This window comes from Molossus molossus, unplaced genomic scaffold, assembly GCF_014108415.1.
Source record: "Molossus molossus isolate mMolMol1 unplaced genomic scaffold, mMolMol1.p scaffold_m16_p_5, whole genome shotgun sequence".
NCBI classification, from domain to species: Eukaryota; Metazoa; Chordata; class Mammalia; order Chiroptera; family Molossidae; genus Molossus; species Molossus molossus.
The window spans coordinates 86,894,449-86,919,356 of NW_023425388.1; the positions used below are offsets into that span (position 1 = coordinate 86,894,449).

Consider the following 24,908-nt stretch of genomic DNA (forward strand, 5'->3'; position numbering starts at 1 on the left):
GTATAGCTGTATATTTTAATAGAAGTCCATATAAACTTTTGATTGTGAACAAAGGGTTCTACTACTAAAATTCTAAAAACAAGGTCTAAGGCAAGAAGTCAGCAAAATTTTTCTGTAAAGAATCAGATAAGTAATAGTGCAGGCCATAAGATGTCTGTTGCAACCACTCAACTATGTCACTGTAGCTAGAAAGAGTAGCCATAGATAATACATACACAAATGGGTTTGGCTGTGTTCCAATACCACTTTATTTACAAAAAATGAGCGAAAGAAGGATTGGGCTATAGTCTGTCTATCCCTAATCTAAGGAATAAAATAATTACTATACACATGAGATATTACATTATTTTATGTGAGAAAATAAGAACAGTTTATTTTCTAAGTTCTCAGTATTTAGCTTTCAAAAGCCATTTTAAATATTCACAATTCAAAAATCAGAAAATTATAGTGATATGTCCAACTCCATCTCCATAACCTGTATGATTAAGAATCTGTATAGCTTTCTAGAATTTCTTTATAGAGTCAAGCAAATATTCTTACTCCCCTCTTTACAGTAGATGTTTTATTACATTATACTGTGCTTACTTTTCATATACAATAATTTATCTTAAAGATCTTTTATTAAAACAGAGAGCGCCAAAGCAAACTTTTAAAACCTCACATTTGCTGTGTTTTTCAGTTTTGACTCAAGGTTCATAAAATGTGGTCCTTTTACATAGACAGACAGGATGGATAAGTATACAGGGAATCTTAAACTCTAAGATACATTAGGACTCAGGTTGAAAACTGAGGGAACTACACATCAACATGATCATCATGGCTAATTCTGCCATTCCTATGAAAGCTGTAATTAAATAGGCTGTAGCCATATTAATCCTGCTATAAATTAAGAGATCAAGTTAAATAAGCTTGAAGTAAGTAAAAATATTTCTTTGAACACATACCACAAAATAATGTATATTGGTCTTTTGCCTAGCATCTTTTTAATTTCTAAGTTTGAAGTCATATAAAAACTTTCCCATAAAAGAATTAACACTGTTCCAAATAACATTCTGAATGTCTAAAACCATTTTCTTAAAGATACAAGTTATATTCTATTGTAAAACTCTGTAAAACACACAAAAAATAAGAAAATAAAAATATCACTCACAATCTTTCTGCTAAAAGATAACAGACACATTATTTTGGCATTCTGTTGTTATCCCTAGCCTTTTTACATACACATATATACACTCTGTAAATAAAAACAAAATGGATAATTCTGCAAAATGAAAAAGTTCTAGACAACAATGTGAATATAGTTACTACTACTGAATTGTACGCTTAAAATTCATTAAGATAAATTTGTAAAATATGTTTTTATTTATTTTTAGAGAGGAAGGGAGAGGGAGAGAAATACTGATCAGCTGCCTCCTGCATGTCCCTTTACTGGGGATTGAGCCCGCAACCCAGGCACGTGCCCTGACCAGGAATCTAACATGACCTCTTGGTGCAAGGGATGACGCTCAATACACTGAGCCATACCAGCTGGGCATCTATTAAATTTTTTTAAAATTGATTTTAGAGAGAGAGGGAAAGGGAAGGGGGGAGGGAGGAAGAGAGGGAGGGAGGGAGGGGGAGACAGAGAGAGAGAGAGAGAGAAAGGAGATCGATTTGTTGTTCCACTTATTTATGCATTCAGTAGTTGATTCCTGACTGGGGATCAAACCTGCAACCTTGGCTATGGGGATGACACACTACCTGACCAGGAAATTTTACATTATATGTTTTTATGAAAAATTTTTTAAAAATTTTAAATGGACAGCAGGTATAGATTTTAAAATTATGGTCTGACCAGTGTGGCTCAGTGGTTGACTGTCGACCCATGCACCAAGAGGTCGCCAGTTTGATTCCTGGTCAGAACACATGCCCAGGTTGTGGGCCCAATCCCCAGGGGGGGACATGCAGGAGGCGGCCAATCTGTGTCCTCTCTCATCGATGTTTCTCTCTCTCCCTCTCTCCTTCTCACTTCCTCTCTCTAAAACTAATAAAGGAAAAAATAAAGAAATAAAATAAAAATTTGACAAGTACTTCCATAGCCAGCAATATGGTAGACTAAGATGCCCGGAAGGACCCATATACTTTTTTGGGTTGATCCTCACCTGAGGATATTTTTTCCACTGACTTTTTATTATGGGGGGTGGGTTGGGGGGGGGACAGAGAGGAAGAGAAACATTGATATGACAAAGACACATCAATTGGCTGCCTCACCACAGTCCCACCAGGGCCAGGAATCGAACCTGCAACCCAGGCATGTGCCCCTGACCAGGAAATCAAATCCTTGACCCTTCAATGCACATGTGACATTCCAACCACTGAGCCACACCAGCTAGGGCCCCATATACTTAAAAAATACTAGATAAAAATATTTTAGGGGTTGGAGGGATGAAAAGAGATAAACCAAAGAACTTATATGCATAACCAATGGACACAGAAAATAGTTTGGGGAAGGCAGGAGGGAGGGAACAGGGAAGAGGGTCAATAGGGGAAAAAAAGGGCCCGGCCGGTATGGCTTAGAGGTTGAACCACTGACACATACACCAAGAGGTCACCAGTTCAATTCCCAGTCAGGGCACATGCCCAAGTTGTGGGCCAGACCCCAGTGGGGGGCAGGTAGGAGGCGGCCAATCGATGTTCTCTCTCATAAATCTTTCTTTCTCTCCTCTTCCCTTCCCCTCTGTCTGAAATCAATAAATAATAATTAAAAAAATTTTTTTAAATAGGGGAAAAGAGGGAGGACATCTGTAATACTTTCAACAATAAAGACAAAAAACATATTTTAAAAAAATATTATTTTAAATATACTTATTGACCCACCAAATTACGCCAAGCTTAATTTAGCATTTTGGTAATCATAAAAAAAATTCAAGATTAGAATTTCAAGTGGTCCCAGACTGCTAATGCCCTCAGTATCCAAAGAAGCAAATGTTTTCTCCGTGGAAAGCACCTTTCAACCTAGGACTCAAAAGATTTCCCATAAAATTCTAAAGACTATGAATTCAATGTATATAGATTTTTTTTGTTTGTTTTCTTTTTGTTGTTAATCCTCACCTGAGAATATTTTTCCATTGATTTTTTGATAGAGTGAAAGGAGAGAGTATGAAATGGAAACATCAATGTGAGAGAGACACATCGATTGGTTGCCTTCTGCATGACCCCTACTGGGGATCAAACCTGTAACCCAGGTACATGCCCTTGACCAGGAATCGAACCTGTGACAATTCAGTCTGTAGGCCGACATTCTAACCCCTGAGCCAAATCGGGTAGAGCTATATAAATTTTTTTTCTTTTTATGTCACAAAAAAACAAGGCACCATGAACAAAAGTGAGCAGAAACAAACAGCATAAGTCAAAGCAGCAAAGATTTTTAAAAAATGTTTTAATATTGTTTTTTATTGATTGTTTTAGAGAGAAGGGAGAGAGAAAAAAATCTATGTGAGAGAGAAACATTGATCAGCTGCCTCCCACACATCCCCCACAGTGGATTGATCCCGCAACCAAGGCATGTGCCCTGACCAGGAATCAAACCAGTGACCTCTTGGTGGATGGGACAATGCTTAATCCGCTAAGCCACACAGGGCAGGGCCAAACCAGCAAAGATTTTAAGTACTGTTATGATCAGACAAGGAAAATAAAAGGTGGCATACCAATAGAGCAAAAGATCATAAAATGTAGCTCCCTAAAAGAGACATTTGAAATAAAACCTCTAAAAATAGAAAACATAAATGGGAATAAAAAACTCAAATTTCATAGCAAATCAGACCCAGCTAAAGAGAATAGAATTTTCCGCCCTGGCCAGTTTGGCTCAGCAGTTAGAGCGTCGGCCTGCGGTCCGGAGAGACCCGGGTTCGGTTCCCGCTAAGGGCACGTGCTTCGGTTGCAGTTTGTCCCCGGCCCTGGTTGGTCGTGCGGGTGGCAGCCACTTGATGTGTCCCTTTCACATCGATGTTTCTCACTCTCTCTCCCTTCCTCTCTCTCCCTCCCACTCTGTCTGCGCAAAAATGGAAAAGTGTCCTCAGGTGAGGATTAAAAAAAAAAAAAAAGAGACTAGAATTTTCTAAAATAATCTACAAAGAAATGAACAAAATATAAAAGAGAGATTAAGAGACACAGAATATAAAGTGAGAATATCCATCTATTTGGAATTTCAGAAAGGTAGAAAAAAGAAAGAGGCAGAGACAGTTTTTGAAGAGATACTGGCTGAGAGTTTTTCTCAACTAATAAAAGACAACAAACTCAATTACTGGGTTCAGGAAGCCCAACAATTTCCATGCAAGACAGTTTAAAGTCAAAGATCCTTTTAACCAGATAAAGAACAAAATCCAAATATATGACGTTTAAAGAGACTTCTAAAAGTACAGCAAAGGGCCCAGTTGGTGGATCATCATCCCATGCACCAAGAGGTCACCAGCTTGTTTCAGATCAGGGCTCATGCTCAGTTTGCAGGCTCAATCCCCAGTAGGGGGAGTGCAGGAAGGCAGCTGATTGATGTTTCTCTCCCACATCCATGTTTTTCACTCTTTATCTCCTTCTTCTCCCTTTCTCTCTCTCTAAAATCAGTAAAAACATATTTTAAAAAAATGTACATACAGATAGGAAATATAATCAATATTATAACTATGTACAGTGCCAGGTGGGTACTGGAAATATCAGGGCGAACACTTTGTAAAGTATATGATTGTCTAACCGCTATGCTGTACACCTGAAACTAATAAAATAATATTGTATGCCCTGGCCGGTTTGGCTCAGTGGCTAGAGGATCAGTTTGATGACAAAAAAGTTGAGTGTTCAATTCCTGGTCAGAGGCACGTACCTGGGTTGCAGGTTTCATCCCAGGCTCTAGTCAGGCTAATGCGAGAGGCAACTAATTGATGTGTCTTACATTGATGTTTCTCTCTGTCTCTCCCCCTCCCTCCTTTCCACTCTATCTAAAAAAATTAATGGAAAAATATCCTCGGGTGAGGATTAACATCAACAAATAACAATAATAATATTGTACATAAGCTGCATTTTTTTTCTTTATTGGTTTTAGAGAAAGAAGAAGGGAGAGGGAGAGAAAGAGAGAAACATCGATGAGAGCGAACATCAATTGGCTGCCTCCTGCATGTTTCCCCCCTGGGGAGTGGGCCCATAACCTGGTATGTGCCCTGACCAGGAATCAAACCAGCAACCTCTTGGTGCATGAGTCAATGCTCAACCACTGAGCCACACCAGCTGGGCTGTAAACTGCAATTTTAAAAAAATAAAAATAAATAGCCCTGGCTGGTTTGGCTCAGTGGTTAGAGAATCTGCCTGCGGACCAAAGAGTTGTGGGTTCGATTCAAGTCAGGGGCATGTACCTCGGTTGTGGTTCAGTCCTGGCCCTGGTTGGGGTCGTGTGGGAGGCAACCAGTTGATGTGTCTCTCTCACATGGAAGTTTCTGTTTCTCTCTCTCTCTCTCTCCCCTCATCTCCCTCTCTCCCTCCCACTCTATCTGAAGATAAATGGTAAAAAAGATATACTCGGGCCCTGGCTGGTTTGGCACAGTGATTAGAGCATCAGCCTGCAGTCCAGAGAGACCCAGTTTCAGTTCCTGCTAAGGGCACATATCTCGGTTGAAGTTTGTCCCTGGACCTGGTTGGGTAGTGCAGGACGCAGCCCCTCAATGTGTATCTTTCACATTGATGTTTCTCTCTCTCTCTTCCTCCCACTTTATCTGAACAAAAAATGGAAAATGTCCTCGGGTGAGGATTAAAAAAATTAAAAAAAAAAAGATACACTCGGGTGAGGATTAAAAAAGATACAAAAAAAGCCCTGACAAGTTTGGCTCAGTGGTCAGAGTGTCAGCCAGTGGACAAGAGAGTCATGGGTTTGATTCCAGTCAAGGGTACGTACCTAGGTTGCAGTTCAGTCCCCGGCCCTGGTCAGGGTTGTGCAGGAGGCAACCAGTCGATGTGCCTCTCACATCTATGTTTCTCTCTCTCTCCTTCTCTCTCTCTCCACTCTGTCTGAAAATAAATGGAAAAATATCCTTGGGTGAAGATTTAAAAAACAAAACAAAAAAGATTTAAAAAAGGTTGAAAATAAGAGATAGAGGAAAGATATCCTAGGCAAATAGTAACAAAAATATTGTTTGCATAACTAAAAAATATCTACACTCGTAGGTAAAATGGAAAATATTATTTACAATAGCATCCAACATCGACTTTAAGAGTGCCCCTGGCTGGTTTGGCTCAGCAGTTGGAGCGTTGGCCTGTGGTCCACAGAGATCCGGGTTCAGTTCCCGCTAAGGGCACATACCTCGGTTGCGGTTTGTCCCTGGCCCCAGTTGGAGTTGTGTGGGTGGCAGCCAGTTGATGTCTCTCTCTCACATTGATGTTTCTCTCTCTCTCTCTTCCTCCCTCTCTCCCTCCCGCTTTGTCTGGAGATAAATGCAAAAATGTCCTTGAGTGAGGATAAAAAAAAAAAAAGTGAAAAGCATCACTAAAGAGGGTCACTACATAATGATCAAAGGCTGTTTTATCATACAGCCATAATTCTAAATTTATATGCATGTAATAACATGGCCTCAAATACATAAAACAAAAATTAAACTCAGTAAGAAATAGACAAATGAATCACACTAGTTAATATTCTAAAGCACCTGTCAGCCATGGATAGATCAAGAACACAAAATAATCAGTAAATAAAAGTAGTAGCAATTAATCATCTTGAGTTAATTCACAATATACTGCATATTGCATCCAAATGAAAAAAAACTCACATTCAATTTAAGCAAAGTGAAATGTAAAAACAGACCACTTGTAGAGTTAAAAGCAAGTGTCAACAAATCTGCAGTATTAAAGGGAAATTTATAGCCTTGAATGCTTAAACTAGAAAAGAAGAAAAGGTGGGAGTTAATGGGCTAAACCACTTAACAAAAGAAGAGAGCATATGCCTCCCAAAAGTAAGAGAAAGATAATAAAGAGCAGAAAATAATAAAAGAAAACAACTGGCCCTGGCCAGTTTGGCTCAGCAGTTAGAGTGTCGGCCTGCGGTCCAGAGAGATCTGGGTTCGGTTACCGCTAAGGGCACGTACCTCGATTGCAGTTTGTCCCTGGCCCTGGTTGGGTTGTGCGGAAGGCAGCCACTCTATGTGTCCCTTTCACGTCGATGTTTCTTTCTCTTTCTCTCTCTTTCTCCCCCTCTCTCTCCCTCCCTCTCTCTCCCTCCCACCCTATCTGAACAAAAAATGGAAAAATGTCCTTGGGTGACTAGATTATTTTGCAATTCTGTAAGAACTAACTTATATAAAAGTGATAGCAAATGTAAATGAATTGTGAAAGACTGAGAAGCTATTTCAATCATGGTAGGAAAGTTAACCCAAAACTTATAGTTTATTTCCCTGTGGGGTTTTAACCAGTCATCTACTGGCAAATTCATTTCAACATTCCTTTGGCTAAAAGCAATTCTTTTCTTGAAAATTCTATTAGAAACAGTGTTAACATCTTACTGATTTCCTCAATTAATTACGCAAAAATTTTGGACTATACTTGCATAAAAAGCAGGGGGTTTCTTGTTTTAATTTTTTTTAGTGATCAGTTTATTAATGTCTAACCAAAATAGTAACAGGATGCTTAGCATTTAAAAAATTTTTTCCTTTACTGATTTTAGAGAGAGATTAAAGGAGAGGGAGGGAGAGAGAGAAACATCGATGAAAGAAAACATTGATTGGCCGCCTCCTGCATGCCCCCCACTGGGGATGGGGCCCACAACCTGGGCACGTGTCCTGACTGGGAATTGAACCGGCAACCTCTTGGTGCATGGGTTGATGCTCAACCACTGAGCCACACTGGCCGGACAAAAAAGCAGGTTTTTAACGTTTAAAAAATTATGCTTTGGCATAGGAGTAAGGAAAGTTTTTCTGTAAAGAGCCAGATAAGCAAATATTTAGACTTTGTGGGTCATTAATTTATGTAGCAACTATTCAATTCTGTCCTTGTAAACTCAAAACCACCTTTGGCAATATGTAAATGAATGAGTGTGGTTGTCTCCCAATAAAACTTTATTTACAAAAACAGGCAGTGGGCCAGATTTGGCCTGCAAACTATACCTTGCTTTAGCAGAGTTAGAAAAGAAAAGTAAACCTTAATAAAAAAATTTTTTAAGTGACAGAAAAGGCACAAAATATTGGTATCAAAAAATAAAACAGACATATCTAAAGTCACTGGAGACATTTAGAAGAGACTATTAGTAAAAATTTTTATGCCAACAAACTTGAAAATTTTGATGAAATGGACAAATTCTGGTAAAAATATAACTTTTTATAAATTACTCAAGATGAAATAGAAAACATGAATAATTCCCTAACCATTAAACTCGTCAAATTAGAAGTTAAAAGTCTTCTCAAGTCCGGCTGATGTGGCTCAGTGGCTGAGGGTAGACCCATGCACCAAAAGGTCGCCGGTTCAATTCTTGGTCAGAACACATTCCCAGGTTGTGGGCCCAATCCTCAGTACAGGGCCATGCAGGAGGAGGCCAATTGATGTTCTCTCTCATCAATGTTTCTCTCTCTCCCTTTCACTTCCTCTCTCTCTAAAATCAATAAAAGGAAAAAAAAATTAAAAAGTCTTCTCAAAAAAATATAAATAAATAAAAATAAAATTTTCTCCCCAAATTCACTTTAGGCGCAGGCAATTTTAGCCACCATTCTACCAAACATGCAAGAAACAAACAATTCTAACCTCATAGAAACTATTCCAGTATATATAAAAATTGCAGGGAACACACTTTTTTTATCCCCCAAAAAACCACTCAGACTTCATTTTCTCCCTCTGACTCCCCCAGTGAGAGAGAAGAATCATCATCAATGGCCAAAGGCAGTTGCATAAGCAATACCAGAAGCTGGCTTCACCCTCAGGAGAAAACACTGCACACCTCCTCCTCGTGATTTCAGGCGCTCTACACATTCAGAGAAACTTCTCTAGTAATGAACTATAGAAATGATCCTTGAAAGTATGGTTTTGGAACACACATTTTTTAAGAACCACTTCTGATATCAAAATGTGATTGAGCCCTGGCCGTTTTGGCTCAGCGGTTAGAGCGTCGGCCTGCGGTCCAGAGAGACCGGGGTTCGGTTCTTGCTAAGGGCATGTACCTCGGTTGCAGTTTGTCCCTGGCCCTGGTTGGTTGTGCGGGTGGCAGCCACTCGATGTGTCCCTTTCACGTCGATGTTTCTCCCTCTCTCTCTCCCACTCTATCTGAACAAAAAATGGAAAAATGTCCTCGGGTGAGGATAAAAAAATTTTAAAAAAAGTGATTGAAACAATGTGAAAAAATAAAATCTACCCATGAAGATTGATGCAAATGTTTTAAATAATATTAGCAAACTAAACAGCAATTTATACAAAAGGCCAGGACTATAAGAGAATTTGCATGATCTTTGGGAGGGAAGAGAACAGAGTTTTCACTTGTCTCAGAATGGTTCTGAGACAAATGATGATCAAAATGGGGGGGGGGGGGGTTGATATCAAACGCTTATCTCACACCAAAAAGAATATTCCAAATAGATTAAAAGTTAAATATGAAAAAAAAACACAGAAAAATTTCAAAAGACAATATATGAAGTATCTTTGAGTAGGAAAGAATTTTTTGTGTTTAATCGTCACCTGAGGATATATTTTTTTCCACTGATTTTTAGTTAGAGTGGAAGGGAGAAAGGGGGGAGGAAAGGAAGAGGGGGGAGAAAGAGAGAGACATCAATGTGTGAGAGACATATGGATGAGTTGCCTCCCACATGAGCCCTAACCAGGGCCGGGGATCGAACCCCAGACCCTTAGGTGCTCAGGCTTATGCTCTAAGCACTTAGCCACACTGACCATGGCAATACATTTTTAAGTATAAACAACATAAAGAAAAGCAATGGAGACTTCCGGTCAAGATGTCAACATAGGTAAACACCCTATCACGTCCTCCCACAACCACATCAAAGTTACAACTAAACTACAGAACCACCATCATTCAAAACCGCCTGAAATCAAGCTGAATGGAAGTCCTACAACTACGAAATTAAAGAAGACGCGTGAAGACTGGTAGGAGGGGCAGAGGCGGACAGGCTGGTCCCACACCCACATGTGGCGGATAAAAATCAAAAGGATACCTTGTCTGGGAAGATCCTCTCTGACGACCGAGGGGTCTCCGTACCATAGCAGGAACCCCGCTCAGGGTTCCAGTGCCAGGAAAATAAGTCTCCATAACTTCTGGCTGGAAAAACCAGTGGGAACCGAGGCTCAGGGAGGCTGAGGCGGCTGGAGCCCAAGGCAGCTCCTCTTAAAGCGCCTGCGTATGGACTTATCAGACTCACTCCCTCTAACCTTGGAGGGGAGGCAGCTAGAGGGGCAACAAAAACATACAGGGAAGAACTGAGCTGTTTGGCATTGAAGCGAGGGCTGGAGAGGGGGCTTTCTCCCGGAAAAATGTGTTGTCAGAGGCCTTTGTTCCTTTGGTGAGCCCTTCCCTGGGGCAGCAGACAACCACCACATCTGGGACTCCAGCAACCTGGTTCACACTGGTTGCCCTGCCCTGGTGATTCCTGAGGCCCCGCCCCACCCAACTTTCAGGCCCACCCAAGCTGTTGCCAGTTGCTTAACCATAGGATTGGCCTATCTTGGATCCGGCTTCAGGTTTTTCCTAAATTCTTTCAAACAAGCAGCATCTGGTCTCAGCTAGCCCCATACCTCTCATTAAGTAATACACAGAAACAAACACAGGGAGGCAGCCAAAATGAGGAGACAAATAAACAGGTCCCAAATGAAAGAACAGACAAAATCTCCTAGGAAAAGAACTAAGCAAAATGAAGATAAGCAACCTAACAGATGCTGAGTTCAAAATACTGCTTATAAGGATGCTCAATGAACTTAGTGAGAACCTCAGTGAACTTAGTAGGGGCCTCAGGAGCATAACAAAAAGACCAGTCAGAAATGAAGGATGCACAGTCAGAATGAAGGAGGCACTAACTGAAATAAAGAATAATTTACACAGATTCAATAGTAGAGTAGGTAAAGCCAACAAGCAAATCATCGATTTGGAATATAAAGGAAGCAAAAAACACCCAATCAGAACAGCCAAAAGAAAAAAGAATACAAAAATATGAGGATAGTGTAAGGAGCCTCTGGGACAACTTCAAGCGTGCCAACATTCGCATCTTGGGAGTGCCAGAAGAAGAGATAGAACAAGAAACCAAAAGGCTATATAAAACAATAACGGCAGGAAACTTCCCTAACTTGGTGAAGGAAACAGACATACAAGTCCAGGAAGCACAGAGTCCCAAACAAGATGAACCCCAAGAGGCCCAAACCAAGACACATCATCATCAAAATGCAAAAGGTTTGCCCTGGCCGATTTTGCTCAGCGGTTAGAGCATCGGCCTGTGGTCCAGAGAGACCCGGGTTCGGTTCCTGCTGAGGGCACTTACCCCGGTTGCTGTTTGTCCTGGCCCGGGTTAGTCATGTGGGTGGCCGCCACTTGATGTGTTCCTTTCACGTTGATGTTTCCCTCTCTCTCTCTCTTCCTCTCTCTCCCTCCCACTCTATCAGAGCAAAAAATGGAGGGGTGTCCTCAGGTGAGGATAAAAAAATAATAATAATGCAAAAGGTTCAAGACAAAGAGAGAATCTTAAAAGCAGCAAGAGAAAAGCAGTTAGTTACCTACAAGGGACTTCCCATAAGACTGTCAGCTGATTTCTCAAAAGAAACTTTGCAGGCCAGAAGGGAGTGGCAAGAAATATTCAGAGTGATGAAAAGCAAGAACCTACAACCAAGATTACTCTATCCTGCAAAGCTATCATTTGGAATCGATGGCCATATAAAGAGTTTCCCAGACAGAAAAAGTGAAAGGAGTTCGTCACCGCCAAACCGTTATTATATGAAATGTTGAAGGGTCTTTTTGAAGAAAATGATAAAATATATGAACAAATAAAATGGCAATGAATACATATCTATTGACAATGGAATCTACAAACAAAATGAACAGGCAGAACAGAAACACTCTCATAGACACAGAGAACATTTTGTTGGTTGCCAGATGGGTGGGGGTTGGGGGAATGGGTGAAAAAGGTGAAGGGATTAAGAAGTACAAATTGGTTGCTAGACTGACAAACCTCAAAGGGAAGGGGGTCGGGGGGGTGGGAAGAAATAAGCCAAAGAACTTATATGCATAACCAATGGACACAGACAACAGTGTGGAAAAAGACAGGAGGGGGGCGGGAGTGGGGAGGAGGGGGTCAATGGGGGAAAAATGAGGAACATCTGTAATACATTCAACAATAAAGATAAAAACAAACAAACAAAAAAGAAAAACAATGATGAATTCAAGTACATTAAGCTAGGTAATTAAAAAAAACAGATGTACATTTTAAAAATACTGCACACATTTTATAAACACTCTTTACATACTTAGTATTTAAATCAAACTAAAATATTTTAACAAATTTTTTTTTCTTTATTGATTTTAGAGAGGAGGTGGGGGCTAAACAAAAAATTTTAATGTCTACTTCACCTACTATTGGCTTACATCATATTTGCTGAACATACATAAAAATAAGCACATGGATTGAATAAATGAGCTGGGTTTTTTTTAATATTAGGAGGCTGTATTACAAATTTTTTTTTTTTTTAATCCTCACCCAAGGACATTTTTCCTTTTTTTTTTTTTAAATTTTATTTTATTTCATTTTATTATTTTTTATCCTCACCCGAGGACATTTTTCCATTTTTTGTTCGGGTAGAGTGGGAGGGAGAGAGAGGGAGAGAGAGAGAGAGGGGGAAACATCGACGTGAAAGGGTCACATCGAGTGGCTGCCACCCATACAACCAACCATGGCTGGGGACAAACTGCAACCGAGGTACGCGCCCTTAGTGGGAACCGAACCCGGGTCTCTCGGGACCGCAAGCCTATGCTCTAACAGCTGAGCCAAACTGGCCAGGGGTATTTTTCCATTTTTTGTTCAGATAGAGTGGGAGGGAGAGAGAGGACGAGAGAGGGAGAGAAACATCGATGTGAAAGGGACACATCGAGTGGCTGCCACCCGCACGACCAACCAGGGCTGGGGACAAATTGCAACCGAGGTACATGCCCTTAGCAGGAACCGAACCCAGGTCTCTCTGGACCGCAGGCCGACGCTCTAACCGCTGGCCAAACCGGCCAGGTCTGTATTACAATTATTTTGGGGCAGAGTAACACTCATGCTTCCTTCTACTTCAGATGCATGAAGACAGGAAAAAGATTCCAGAGCTAACATAGCAAAAGACTATACCTGTGATGAGTTTTATTATTCATAAGGCCCACTATAAGACATATGTTTCTCCTGAATCATCAAACCCAGAGAAAAGCAAACACCACTAATCTAGAATGTAATGCAACTCTGTGCTCCATAAAAGCTTTTGCTCACCATTGTAGTCCCAGAGCCAAGCTAGTTCCTCAGACAATGGATGCGTAATAAATAATTTTTAGTAATTAAACATATAGATACTGCTAAGAAAAAATACATGTATTTGTCTTCCCAGAAGAAATGAGTTTAAAAATTATAAGGTAGATACCCAGCTGGTGTGGCTCAGTGGCTTGAGAGTTGTCACATGGACTGAGAGGTCCCAGTTCGATTCTCAATCAGGGCACATGCCCAGGTTGTGAGCTTGATCCCCAGTGGGGTGCATGCAGGAGGCAACCAATTGATGTTTCTCTCACATAGATGTTTATAGCTCTCTCTCCCTTCTTCTCTCTAAAAAGTCAATAAAAACATTTTTTAATTAAAAATTATAAGATAGAAAAGGATCAGTGGTTAACTAGGTTAAGTGTTTATATACCTGGATAAAGTCATTTTTTTGTTTCAGAAAAAGGAAATGACACTTTACACAGTGATGTCAATAATTCAAGAGTTGCAGCAAATTAATATTATGAGAAAGTGAATATATAAGGTTAGCTATTTTAATTCTTCCTAAATTTTCATTTATTGACTCCTAAGCCCTTATATAAGTTCTAGTAAGGCCAAAAACAAAAGTCAAATTACTCATTTACAATGACAAAACAAAAGAACAATGACAACAACAACAAAACCCACACCTAGAATTCTCATTATTCTACAATGACAGTTTGATTATTGATCCTAATGAGTTCTAATGATTAATCTTAAAAAACAAAAACCAGACCTACAAAAGTGCTCTATAATTCCATGTTCCACAACATAATACTATATAGGTAGTCACTTTTTTTTTTTAATCCTCACCCGAGGACATTTTTCCATTTTTTGTTCAGGTAGAGTGGGAGGGAGAGAGAGAGAGAGAGAGAAACATCGATGTGAAAGGAACACATCGAGTGGCTGCCACCCGCACAACCGACCAGGGCAGGGGACAAACTGCAACCGACGTACGCGCCCTTAGCGGGAACCGAACCCGGGTCTCTCAGGACCGCAGGCCGACACTCTAACCGCTGAGCCAAACTGGTCAGGGCGGTAGTCACTTTTTAAATAACATAATCAGTATAATAACACTGACACAGCCATGGCTTTCCTCAAACTGTTTTTTTTTTTAACTCTTAAAATATGTTTTCATTGATTTTTTTTAGAGCGAGAGGAAGGGAGAGAGTGATAGAAACATCCATCCGAGAGAGAAACATAGATACATCGGCTGCATCCTTCATGCCCCATTCTGGGGACTGAGCCCACAACCCAGGCATGTGCCCTGACAGGGAATGGAACCAGGACCTCTCAGTCCATGGGACAACACTCAATCTACTGAGCCACACCAGCCAGGCTCACACTGTTTTTTTTTTTATTTATTTTTTTTTTTTTATCCTCACCTGAGGACATTTTTCCATTTTTTGTTCAGGTAGAGTGGGAGGGAGAGAGAGGAACAGAGAGAGAGAGAGAGAGAGACATCGATGTGAAGGGACACATCGAGTGGCTGCTACCCGCACGACTGACCAGAGCCGGGGACAAACTGCAACCGAGGTACATGCCCTTAGCGGGAACCGAACCCAGGTCTCTCAGGACCGCAGGCTGGCGCTCTAACCGCTGAGCCAAACCGGCCAGGGCTCACACTGTTTTTAACTGTGTAAATTCCAGATATTCTACTGCTACAATTGTCTCACCTAAGAGCAGTGATATGAAATGACAGCCTTCTCCATAAATCTACTTTGAAAACTTTGCTAACAGAAAGGACCTTTCCAGTTCAGTTTACTCTGCGGCTATAAGTGGGCTTCTCCCACTTTAGCATAAATCCTGAGTTTGTAAGAAGCACACACACATACACCCCTCTTCCAGTATGTATTTATAAACAAAAAACAAGAGTATTAGAAAATTCTTACCAGAAAGATCCACCACTGCCTCATGACTGGAAATAGCTCCTTTCTCAATAAAAAGATCTCGAAAATATTCACTATTAGCTGACAAAACAGATTTGTGAGCTTTGTATTCTTCTCCTTCAATTAACAAAGTAACATCACAGAACTGGTTGGAGAGTCTCTGTTCATTCAGCTGTTTTAAGACAGCCTGACAATGTTTTGGAGAAGAACGTTTCACCACTCCTTTGGTATCAACCTATCAAAATAAGTTTGAGACCAAGAGTTGTATTATATATCATCTGTATTTCTATCCTTAACAAAATTTAAGACAAGACACATCCTTCCCTTTTAACATATACCACTAATTAATATAAAGAAACAGCCTGATATTCTTTCTTTATTACCTACATATTTAAATGAAAAGATCCGCTGTTCTTACTCTTTTCTGCTATGCTCATGCTTCTTGACCTCATGAAACCCTGCATCTCACTTCTTGCTGCCTCTTATTGGCCTGAAATATGATGACATATGAAACAAATGCAGGCAAAAATCAGAGAGCTAGTCAGCTTAATTTTACCTTGCTGCATGACCCAGAAATGTATTCTACATGTAACAATATACCATTAGAAAAGAAGAGAGGAGTGATTAACTAGTTACATTCTGAAGAGAATAAACAATAAGAATATTTATGATTAATAAAGAGTATTAGCATTCTATTATTGTTTGTAACAACATAGCACATTGCCTTAGACACAGACCTGCTTAAATCTTCAATGCTCAAGCAGTTTTAGTAGTTTAAGAAAAAAAATCACAAAGCCTACAATCACTAATATACTAGTTACACATGTTAAAGCTGAATGAAAAGTTCCACTTACAAATACAAGTTCATGTTTAGATATTGGCTTCTTTTTTGCAGGCTTGGAAGCTGTAGTTGGAGTTGAAGTAAAGTTGCTCAGGTCGTCCTCTGATTCATTACTTTCTTCTCCAGATTCAAGGTCTAGTCCCAATTCTTCCAACATTTCTGAAGCATCTGATATTGGACGGGAACGATCTAGTTTCTCCTGGCATTTGCTACACTGTTTAATGTAATCTTTGACTTGCTTTAATATACCTACAGTAAAAATAAAAATTACAAGTCAAATTTAATACTGCTCTCATTTAAAAACTGAAAATTATATTGATGATTATTTACTCTGTGTGTACTTATTATGTATGTTCCAGTGCATATGTGTGGACACAAACATGCCCCATACAGTACATATAGTGAATAAGTTCTTTAGAATATAAAATACTTATTTTTAAAGATATAAGGTTATAAATGATGGTTTCTTTTCATGCTAAAGTAGACTCTTGTTGTTTATTCCTAGTTATTCACTTCACCACCACTATGTAGCACTGCCCATTTTCATGTGAGTTACTACTCATTCACACAATAGGAACTACATAAAACTGCTAATATTCAGCTGTTTTTGACCTTCATAAACAGTAATATAATGTAGCTCAAGTTAATACCCCTCCACCCTACTAACATCAGGCTTGACCATGCAATTTGCTTTGGTCAATGGATATGACATGGGCCATGTCTCATTAGAAGCTTAAGAGGCACTGTTTTCCATCAGTTTTCTGAATTTTATCCCCTCTCACAGAACATGTTCCAGATGAATGCTGTCCTTTAGCCTAAACTACAGATAAAAAAAGACAGTTGGGGACAATCTACAACCAAACCTTGTAATCATATTATAAAATAAATCTCGCCCTGGCCAGTTTTGCTCAGTGGTTACAGCGTCGGCCTGCAGTCCAGAGAGACCTGGGTTGAGTTCCCGCTAAGGGCGCATACCTCGATTGCAGTATTTCCCCAGCCTTGGTTGGTCATGCAGGTGGCAGCCACTCAATGTGTCCCTTTCACGTTGATGTTTCTCACTCTCTCGCTCTTACTCTCTCTCCCTCCCACTCTACGTGAACAAAAAATGAAAAAAAATGTCCTCGGGTGAGGATAAAAAATAAGTAAATAAAAATAAATCTCATGTTTTCGAAAGCTATGAGATTTTAGCCTTTTTTTTTTTTTTTTTTTTTTATTGTTAACACTATTACAGATGTCCCCTTTTCTCCCTTTCCCAAGATTTTAGGTTTATATGAAATAACAACATGCACAACTAATAAACATTGAATGTACACAAGCCACTCTCAAAACCCCATTTTGAATTTCAACTTCCAGGCCAGCATGTTGGGGTGGGAGCAGGGATCAGGGAAGAACACTTTTTATACATAGCAGGTCTTTGAAGAACATGGTTTTGTTTAATGTTGGTTCATTATAACACTGATGAGATGAAGAGTTAAACAGAAACTTAGCTCTTGTTTATATCAATTAGCCTATGGTAAAAGTGATTTGGTTATACATTGTTTTGCTTAAAGTCGAGGACATTAAATGAGGATTTACTACACACACAAACACCCATCATCCTTATAAATTAGGACCAATTAATTCTCATTCTACATAGTGGGACAATGAAGCCCTAAGAGGCAAGTAACTTGTCCAAAGTCACATCTAGTAAATTGCATATCTGGGCCGCCAGAAGCCATGTAATTTTCAGTATATTACACTACTTACCCAGGAACACATTTGTCCATCCCTGTGTCAGACACTTCTTCCCCCACAATCCCCAAATAAAATGGCAAATGAAAAGGCTCATTAATTAGCTATAATGATACAGAGGTATATAATAAATTCCTGAAAAGAGTTTCAAGATATCAAAATATACCAAGTTCCTTGCTTTCAACTTTCAGAGTAGTCAAGCAGTATTCCTCAAATTATATTATATCCCATACTTACTAAAAAAGTATACACTGGACTAATAAATTCAGAAATTATATTCTCATTTTGGATACACACAATAGATATTATCATATTAAAAAGCTCTAAGTTCTACAGTAAAAAAAAACCTGTTTAACCTAGAAATTCGCCAAATTTGTCTGTTCACAGAATACCATTTTTGAGCAGAACATAACTTGGAAAATAATACATTAAGATTAAATATAACTCATTTAAAAGGCATTTACAGCCCTGGCCGGTTTGACTCAGCAGTTAGAGCGTCGGCCTGCGGTCCGGAGAGACCCGGGTTCGGTTCCCGCTAAGGGCATGTGCCTCGGTTGCAGTTTGTCCCCGGCCCTGGTTGGTCATGCGGGTGGCAGCCCCTCGATGTGTCCCTTCACGTTGATGTTTCTCACTCTCTCTCCCTTCCTCTCTCTCCCTCCCACTCTATCTGTAAAAAAAAAAAAAAAAAAAAAAAAAAAAGGCATTTACATATGCATAGATTTAGAAAGCAACAGAAGTTCTACTCTAACATCTGAAAATATTGAAGTCCATAACAAGTCTATATCTGTATGAGATACAGTGAGTAGGTTTTAAAAAATAAAACAATAAAAACGCTGGATGGATATATATTTTACATACAATTAAGAGTAAATGAAAATGATGTTCAGCCCTGGCCATTTTAGCTCAGCAGTTAGAGCGTCGGCCTGTGGACCAGAGAGTCCCAGGTTCAGTTCCCACTAAGGGCACTTACCTAGGTTGCAGTTCGCCCCTGGCCCGGGTTGGGGTCGTGGGGGTGGCAAACAGTTGATGTCTCTCTCTCACATCAATGTTTCTGTCTCTCTCCTTCTCCCTTTCTCCCTCCTGCTCTATCTGAAAATAAATGCAAAAATGTCCTCAGATGAGGATTAAAAAAAGATGTTCATTTTCTGTTAAAAAAAAAAGAAAAGATGAAAGATAACTCATTCTCTTTGTAACAACAAATAAGAGTAAATAGGTTGGGATGAAGAAAATTCCTAAAGATGAATGGTTGTGATTACACAAAAATCTGAATGTACTTAACTCCAGTGAATTATACACTTAAAATGGTAAATTTTGTTACGTATATTTTGCCACAGTAAAAAAAGTAAATGAGTGTGTGAATGTGAGAAGAAAGATATAACAGAAGATAGCTAAGTATATTTCTAAGTAAAAAACACACTTAGGGCTGCTATGGAAATTTCCATGTCCAAAATAAACTAAGAAGACAAAAACAGGCAGTTTTTCTAATTAACTTTTATTGTATTTCTAAACATTTTATGACTCTACACAATTTAGTATATTCTGCATACAGCAGAGGTTTGATTAAACTATTAACTAGTTGAGTTCAAATGGTATTCACACAGAAGCATTTGAACAGGAAGAAAAATACTGCAGGGAAAAAATGGTTTTAATGTATGATAGTCAACTGTCCCAAAAATCACCCTATTATGTTTTATAAGTCCTTTAATTTGAGTATTAGTGTTTTGATGGGATCATTTAAAATCTAACTTTACAGATGCAGAGTTGATAAGGTGAAAGAATCTAACTCAAGTTAACCACTCAAAATACATCAATGTGTAAACATAGTTAATTTACTATTTAAGAGTGGGAAATTACTGCAACAGGCTGAAATTACTTATGTAGCAAAATATGAATCTTCTAACTAGCCTTGCGTCCATGGCCAAGTCTCCAATCCTCTCTGTGCCTGTGTGTCATCAACTGGTTTAAATGTTACTATTCATAAACACTTTGAACAGTGTCTGACACACAGTAACTACTACACAAGTGTGTTAAATAATGCTCACCGGTCAACTTCTCTGGTACAGACAAACAAGCCCCCATAAAACACCAATTACCATTAAAAGTCTTTATTCAGTGAAGACTCAGAACAACTAAAAAATGAGTGATCTTTAGTGAGTAGTTCTCTAATAAAACAACTTGAATAAGTTACTCCAAGAGCAAGGTTTCGCAACTTCAGCAGAGCTGACATTTGGGGCCAGATGACTCGTGTGGGGGAGGGGGGCTATCCTGTCCTGTGCATTGTATGATGTTTAGCAGCCCTGACCTCTACCCAACTGAATGCCAATAAAACCCCGGTTATGACAACCAAAACTGTCTCCAGACATAGCCACATGTCCCCTGGGGGACGAAATCGCCCCGGGCTGAGAAGCACTGCTCTAGAGATCTATCTACAAAGTTGAACAATTCGCTCCTGTCAGCTGCTCAAAACCTCCCTCCCAGTGTGTGGGATACAATGACCGTTCCCGTTCCGTGACTCCAAAGGCTCGTGCTCCTCCCCTACACTGGTTCCCAAGGAGTCAGAACTTTAGAGCTCTACTTCGACTATAACAATCACGGTAACCGGATTTTCCCAGATATATACAGTGCCTCAGTTTCCAAAGCGCTTTTCATCGTTAAAAGGAAGAACATTAAAACAGGAGAATCTGCTATTCTCCACATTGAATTCTTGCCCTAAAAAACGAAGTTCAAGATGACTGTTTCCAGTTACTTCAAATCACTTCAGCACATAATTACAATATCCCTTATTTACGCCGCAGCACCACAGCTTGAGGAATACGGGTAAGCGGGTCCAGCGAACCTCAAACCCGCTGCCTAAAACCCGAGCGGAACACGCCAGGAAAAGGAGCCGGGCTTTGGGCCGACCGTCACTCCCCCATCCATCAGCACAAACAAGGTTTTAAAAGGCACAACGCGCAGCCTCGAGCAACCGCCGCCTGCCGCCCAGAACCTTCCCCTGAGGGAAGGAGGCGGGCCGGCACCACTCGCGAGTCCCGCCCCCACCCCGCGTCCGGCCCGCCCCCGACGAAGCCCCCATCGCCCCACCCCGGGTCAGGGCCCGCCCCTAGCTTCCCAGGCCTCCTTCCTGTGGGAAGTGCGGCTCCTTTCCCGTCCCTCACCCTCTCGGCTCCGCCTGGCAGCCGCGCCACCGCGAGCGTAGGCTGGGCCGGCGGGGGGCGTCTGAAAAGCGGGGTGAGGGACCCTCAAACTTGCAGTTCTGCAAACAGGCCCAGGCCCGCCTCAGTCGTCGGGCCTTGTCTGGACAAGCCGCCAGCCCGCCCCCTTGCCGCGGGCGAGATCCTACCTCGCCACCAGTACGTCTTGGACAAGTCGTGCCAAGTCTGATGCTGGGTGTGGTGAGTGCCGCCCGGGCCCAGGTGCGCCGCTTCGATGAGCCCCCAGCGCCGCTCGGGCTGCAGCACCACCTCCAGCTCCGCGAAGGTCTTGCGGTGCCGCTGCCGCCGCTGGTAGTACAAGGTTCCGTCCCGCACCACGTAGCAGGCGGCCGCCTTGCGGATTTTACGCTTGACATTGCCCTCTGTGCCCGGCGCGTACGGTTCGCACTCGTTCGTCAGGTAGCGCAGTATTGCCCGGTAGCTTTCCTCGCTTGACATCGCTGACCGGGGCTCCCTAAGGGCGCCTGTCAGTGGCAAGGGTGGAAGACAGCGGCACTAGCTCCGGGCGGATGTTACAGCTGCGGCGACACTGAAGGGAGGAACGGCTACGTCTGTGGTGAGTGCTCTTCGACCGCGCCCGCAGCGCGAAGGGAGAACTGAGTTGGTAACTAGGGGGAACTGCACTTCTCCAGCGCGCGGGATCCGCTGGCGACTGACAAAATGGCTGCTGCACCACCGGAAGTGACGTAAATCAAGGGCAGTGGGTGAGGGAACTGAGCCCTGATTGGAGCACAGTGTCTTTCTGGCTTGATGAAGCCCTTCGAATGACGTCAGGACTGCGGGAGGACATTTTGGAAGCGGGTAGGCCCTTCCTGGGAGATCGAACTGGCTTTGGCCAGACATCTTAAGTCCTGGCAGCTACCCTTTCTACGTTACTCTTCTTTCCCATACTCTGAGCACGTGTAGGAACTAGTGGGCAATTGTTGTTCCGTTCGAGATACCCCAAGGTGTAAAGGAGTCTGTCCCTTCACAACTTTCTGAGACACCAGAACGTAAAAGCATCAGATTTTAAGGCTCCGAGTAAAATATTAGCCTGTGGACACAAAATCAAAGAAACCCCATTCACACAGAAATGTAGCTTCCAGTTAAGTGTTATAAAAATCAAAGTCCATTTATTGATAGAGGAGTTATAATTTTTAAACTTAAAACCATTAGCTTCAAACTATTAATGGAATAGGGTTTTTCAGGAATAGATTATATAGAAATGTTTTCTACATATGAAGACAATTATGTTGACAAGGAGTGGGGGGATAGCTAACTACTTTTAACACTTGATTTGCATATTGTTTATGTATGCTTACTAGGAAATATTCTCAATTTTACACCTAACATACACTAAATACACAGAAGTCCAGGACACTTGAACTGTGTTTTACAATGTGCAGTGTAGGTCCAATTTCATATTTTTAGCTGGTAGTCCAGAGCTATGACCCTGGTCATCTGTCCCTGAGTTGGATGTACAGTGCAGACAAGAGCCACAGACCTGGCATTACTTATCTGGATCCTGAAAACTCCAGACCAACACCATCCTCTCCCAGCCAGGAGTCTGCAGTAGACGGTTGAGGTCCTTTGTGGAGACAGATGGGAGGCAGACAGGTGTATGCAATGGGTACACAAAACAGGATGCACCCTGTCCCAGTGGTACTTGGGGTGGGGGTTGAGGAAGTTTCCAGATGACCCAGAAACCTGAGGCAGCATTCTTGAAAGATTGTGGCTGTAGGTACATGAGCTCTCAGGCCCAGAGGAAAGACAAACTACCAAGTCTAGGATTTACTTAAGGCCATTCAATCATAAGACAGACTACAGCTGGGGAAGGGAGGAGGCATTAAAAGGTGGAGGTACACCCTTCTTCCCCCAAGGATAGATGTTCCTATCCACTCTCCAAAGGCTGTGTACGTGCCCAGCTAGCACCATCACTCTTCTACTCTGAAATCCATGCTCTTTGAAGATCAGTTTGGCTCTGCATGGGTGTCTTAGTTGGTTGGAGCGTTGTCCTGTACACTGAAAGGTGGTGGGTTCCATTCTCAGGGCACATACCCAGGTTACCAGTTCATTCCCAAGTCGGGACATGTGCAATGTTTCTCACATCAATGTTCCTCTCTCTCTCTTCTCCCTCTCTCCCTCTTTCTTCCTCCCTCTCTCTAAGAAAAAAATTAATAAGCCCTGGCTGGTTTGGCACAGCGGTTGGAGTGTCAGCCTGCGGACCAGAGAGTCCTGGGTTTGGTGCCCGCTAGGGGCACATACATACATACATACATACATACTAAATAAATAAGTAAATAAATGAAAGAAATTCAATTTGCCCTGGCCAGTTTGGCTCAGTGGTTGGAGCATTGGCCTGCGGACTAGAGAGTCCCGGGTTTGGTTCCCGCTAGGGGCACGTACCAAAAAAAAAAGTTCAATTTAATATAAAAAGTAAGTCTATTAACAAAATTTTAAGTAAACAAGTCGTGGAATGGCAAAGAACTAAATTAAAGGAATCCCCTGCCCTGGCCAGTTTGGCTCAGCAGTAAGAGCATTGGCCCATGGACCAGAGAGTCTCGGGTTCAGTTCCTGCTAAGGGCACGCACCTCAGTTGCAGTTTGTCCCCTGCCCTGGTTGGGGTCGTGTGGGTGGCAGCCAGTTGATGAGTCTCTCTCATGTCAATGTTTCTCTTTCTCTCTTCCTCCCTTTCTCCCTCCCATTATATCTGAAGATGAATGCAAAACTGTCCTCGGGTGAGGATTAAGAAAAAGAAGAAATCTCCCTACACCCAATTCAGTTTCTGCCAAAACAATCTTTGAGTGGGACTAAATCAGTGATGACCACAGTGATGGGAGGAGGCAGACAACTGCTTAGGAGGGTTGATGGGGTGCTGTCTAGGTATAGCACTTCCCTCTTCTCAGATTGGCAGCCCTGGACCTTCTGTGTGATGACCCTTCTTGTTGGAGTTTCCCCTCTGTCCTTGCCCAGGTCACCTGCACCCTGCAGTCAGATCTCTTTCTCTGAGGTCGCATCCTGGGAACCAGCTATCACATGGTGGCAGCAAAGAGAGCAGCTGAAACCTCAGGATCCAGGGAGCCTGTAGTATCACCATGGAAACCTCTGGACTAAGGACCCACACCGCATAACCAAGAACCTGCTCTGGGATCTCCCATTCCCCACCCCACACCACCCCCTAGTTTTGAAATGAAGGCCCTACATTGGGAGAGGGATTTAGATGCTGCAAGGGGCAAGGCCTGGATTGGGCACCAGTCCTTGTGTAGGGGATGAGGGAGGGCTTCTGGTCAGTGGCTCAGGAAGGCCCCTGGTGAGAGCCCCCTGGCATCTGGGCAAGGGCATGAGGTGACATCCTGGGAGGCTTTCTCAGGTGAGCTGACTATGAAAGCCAGTGTGGAGGCCAGAGGCTGCACTGAGCAGAGAGATGGTGCTCCTGCCACACCTGTTGTTGCCAAGATCTCCACCTGGTCCTGCTGCACCTACCTGGATGGTTCGCTGGTGCACTGCTCACTTGATCACTCTGTCCCAAGCTCCTTGCCCACTCCCTGAGCTACACCTTCCTGTTGACCCCCACCTTTGTGTCCCTCTGTGGTCCCTTGAGTCCTTATCCCCCCACCCAGCACCTCCTGGAACCCCACCCTGTGGTAGGGCTGGCTAGACTATTCAACACATTGCCCCCATTAGGTGGGAGGGCACTGGGGTGCCAGAAATCTGAGCGCATTGGTCCCTCACCCAACAGCCCTACATTATTGAAACACGGCTCCGCCAAGGTGGGCAGAGTACCCCTGACATC

The 24,908-nt window shown here is 41.9% G+C and overlaps 1 protein-coding gene and 1 non-coding gene across 2 annotated transcripts in view; both read right to left on the reverse strand.

Moving 5' to 3' along the window:
* The window catches only part of ZBTB11 (zinc finger and BTB domain containing 11), a 46,194-nt gene extending 24,570 nt beyond the window's left edge, over positions 1–21,624 (reverse strand). Inside the window, exons 1-3 of the mRNA XM_036243101.1 lie at positions 21,265–21,624; positions 16,207–16,442; positions 15,356–15,587 (exon numbers count right to left, since the gene is read on the reverse strand). Coding sequence (XP_036098994.1) covers positions 15,356–15,587; positions 16,207–16,442; positions 21,265–21,574 — 778 coding nt within the window. The 5' untranslated portion in view covers positions 21,575–21,624. The remainder of the gene's footprint in view (positions 1–15,355; positions 15,588–16,206; positions 16,443–21,264) is intronic.
* Positions 8,808–9,023, reverse strand: LOC118618049. The gene has a single exon (XR_004956977.1). It is a non-coding gene; the product is annotated as a small nucleolar RNA U3 (small nucleolar RNA).
* Positions 21,625–24,908: the final 3,284 nt, after the last annotated feature.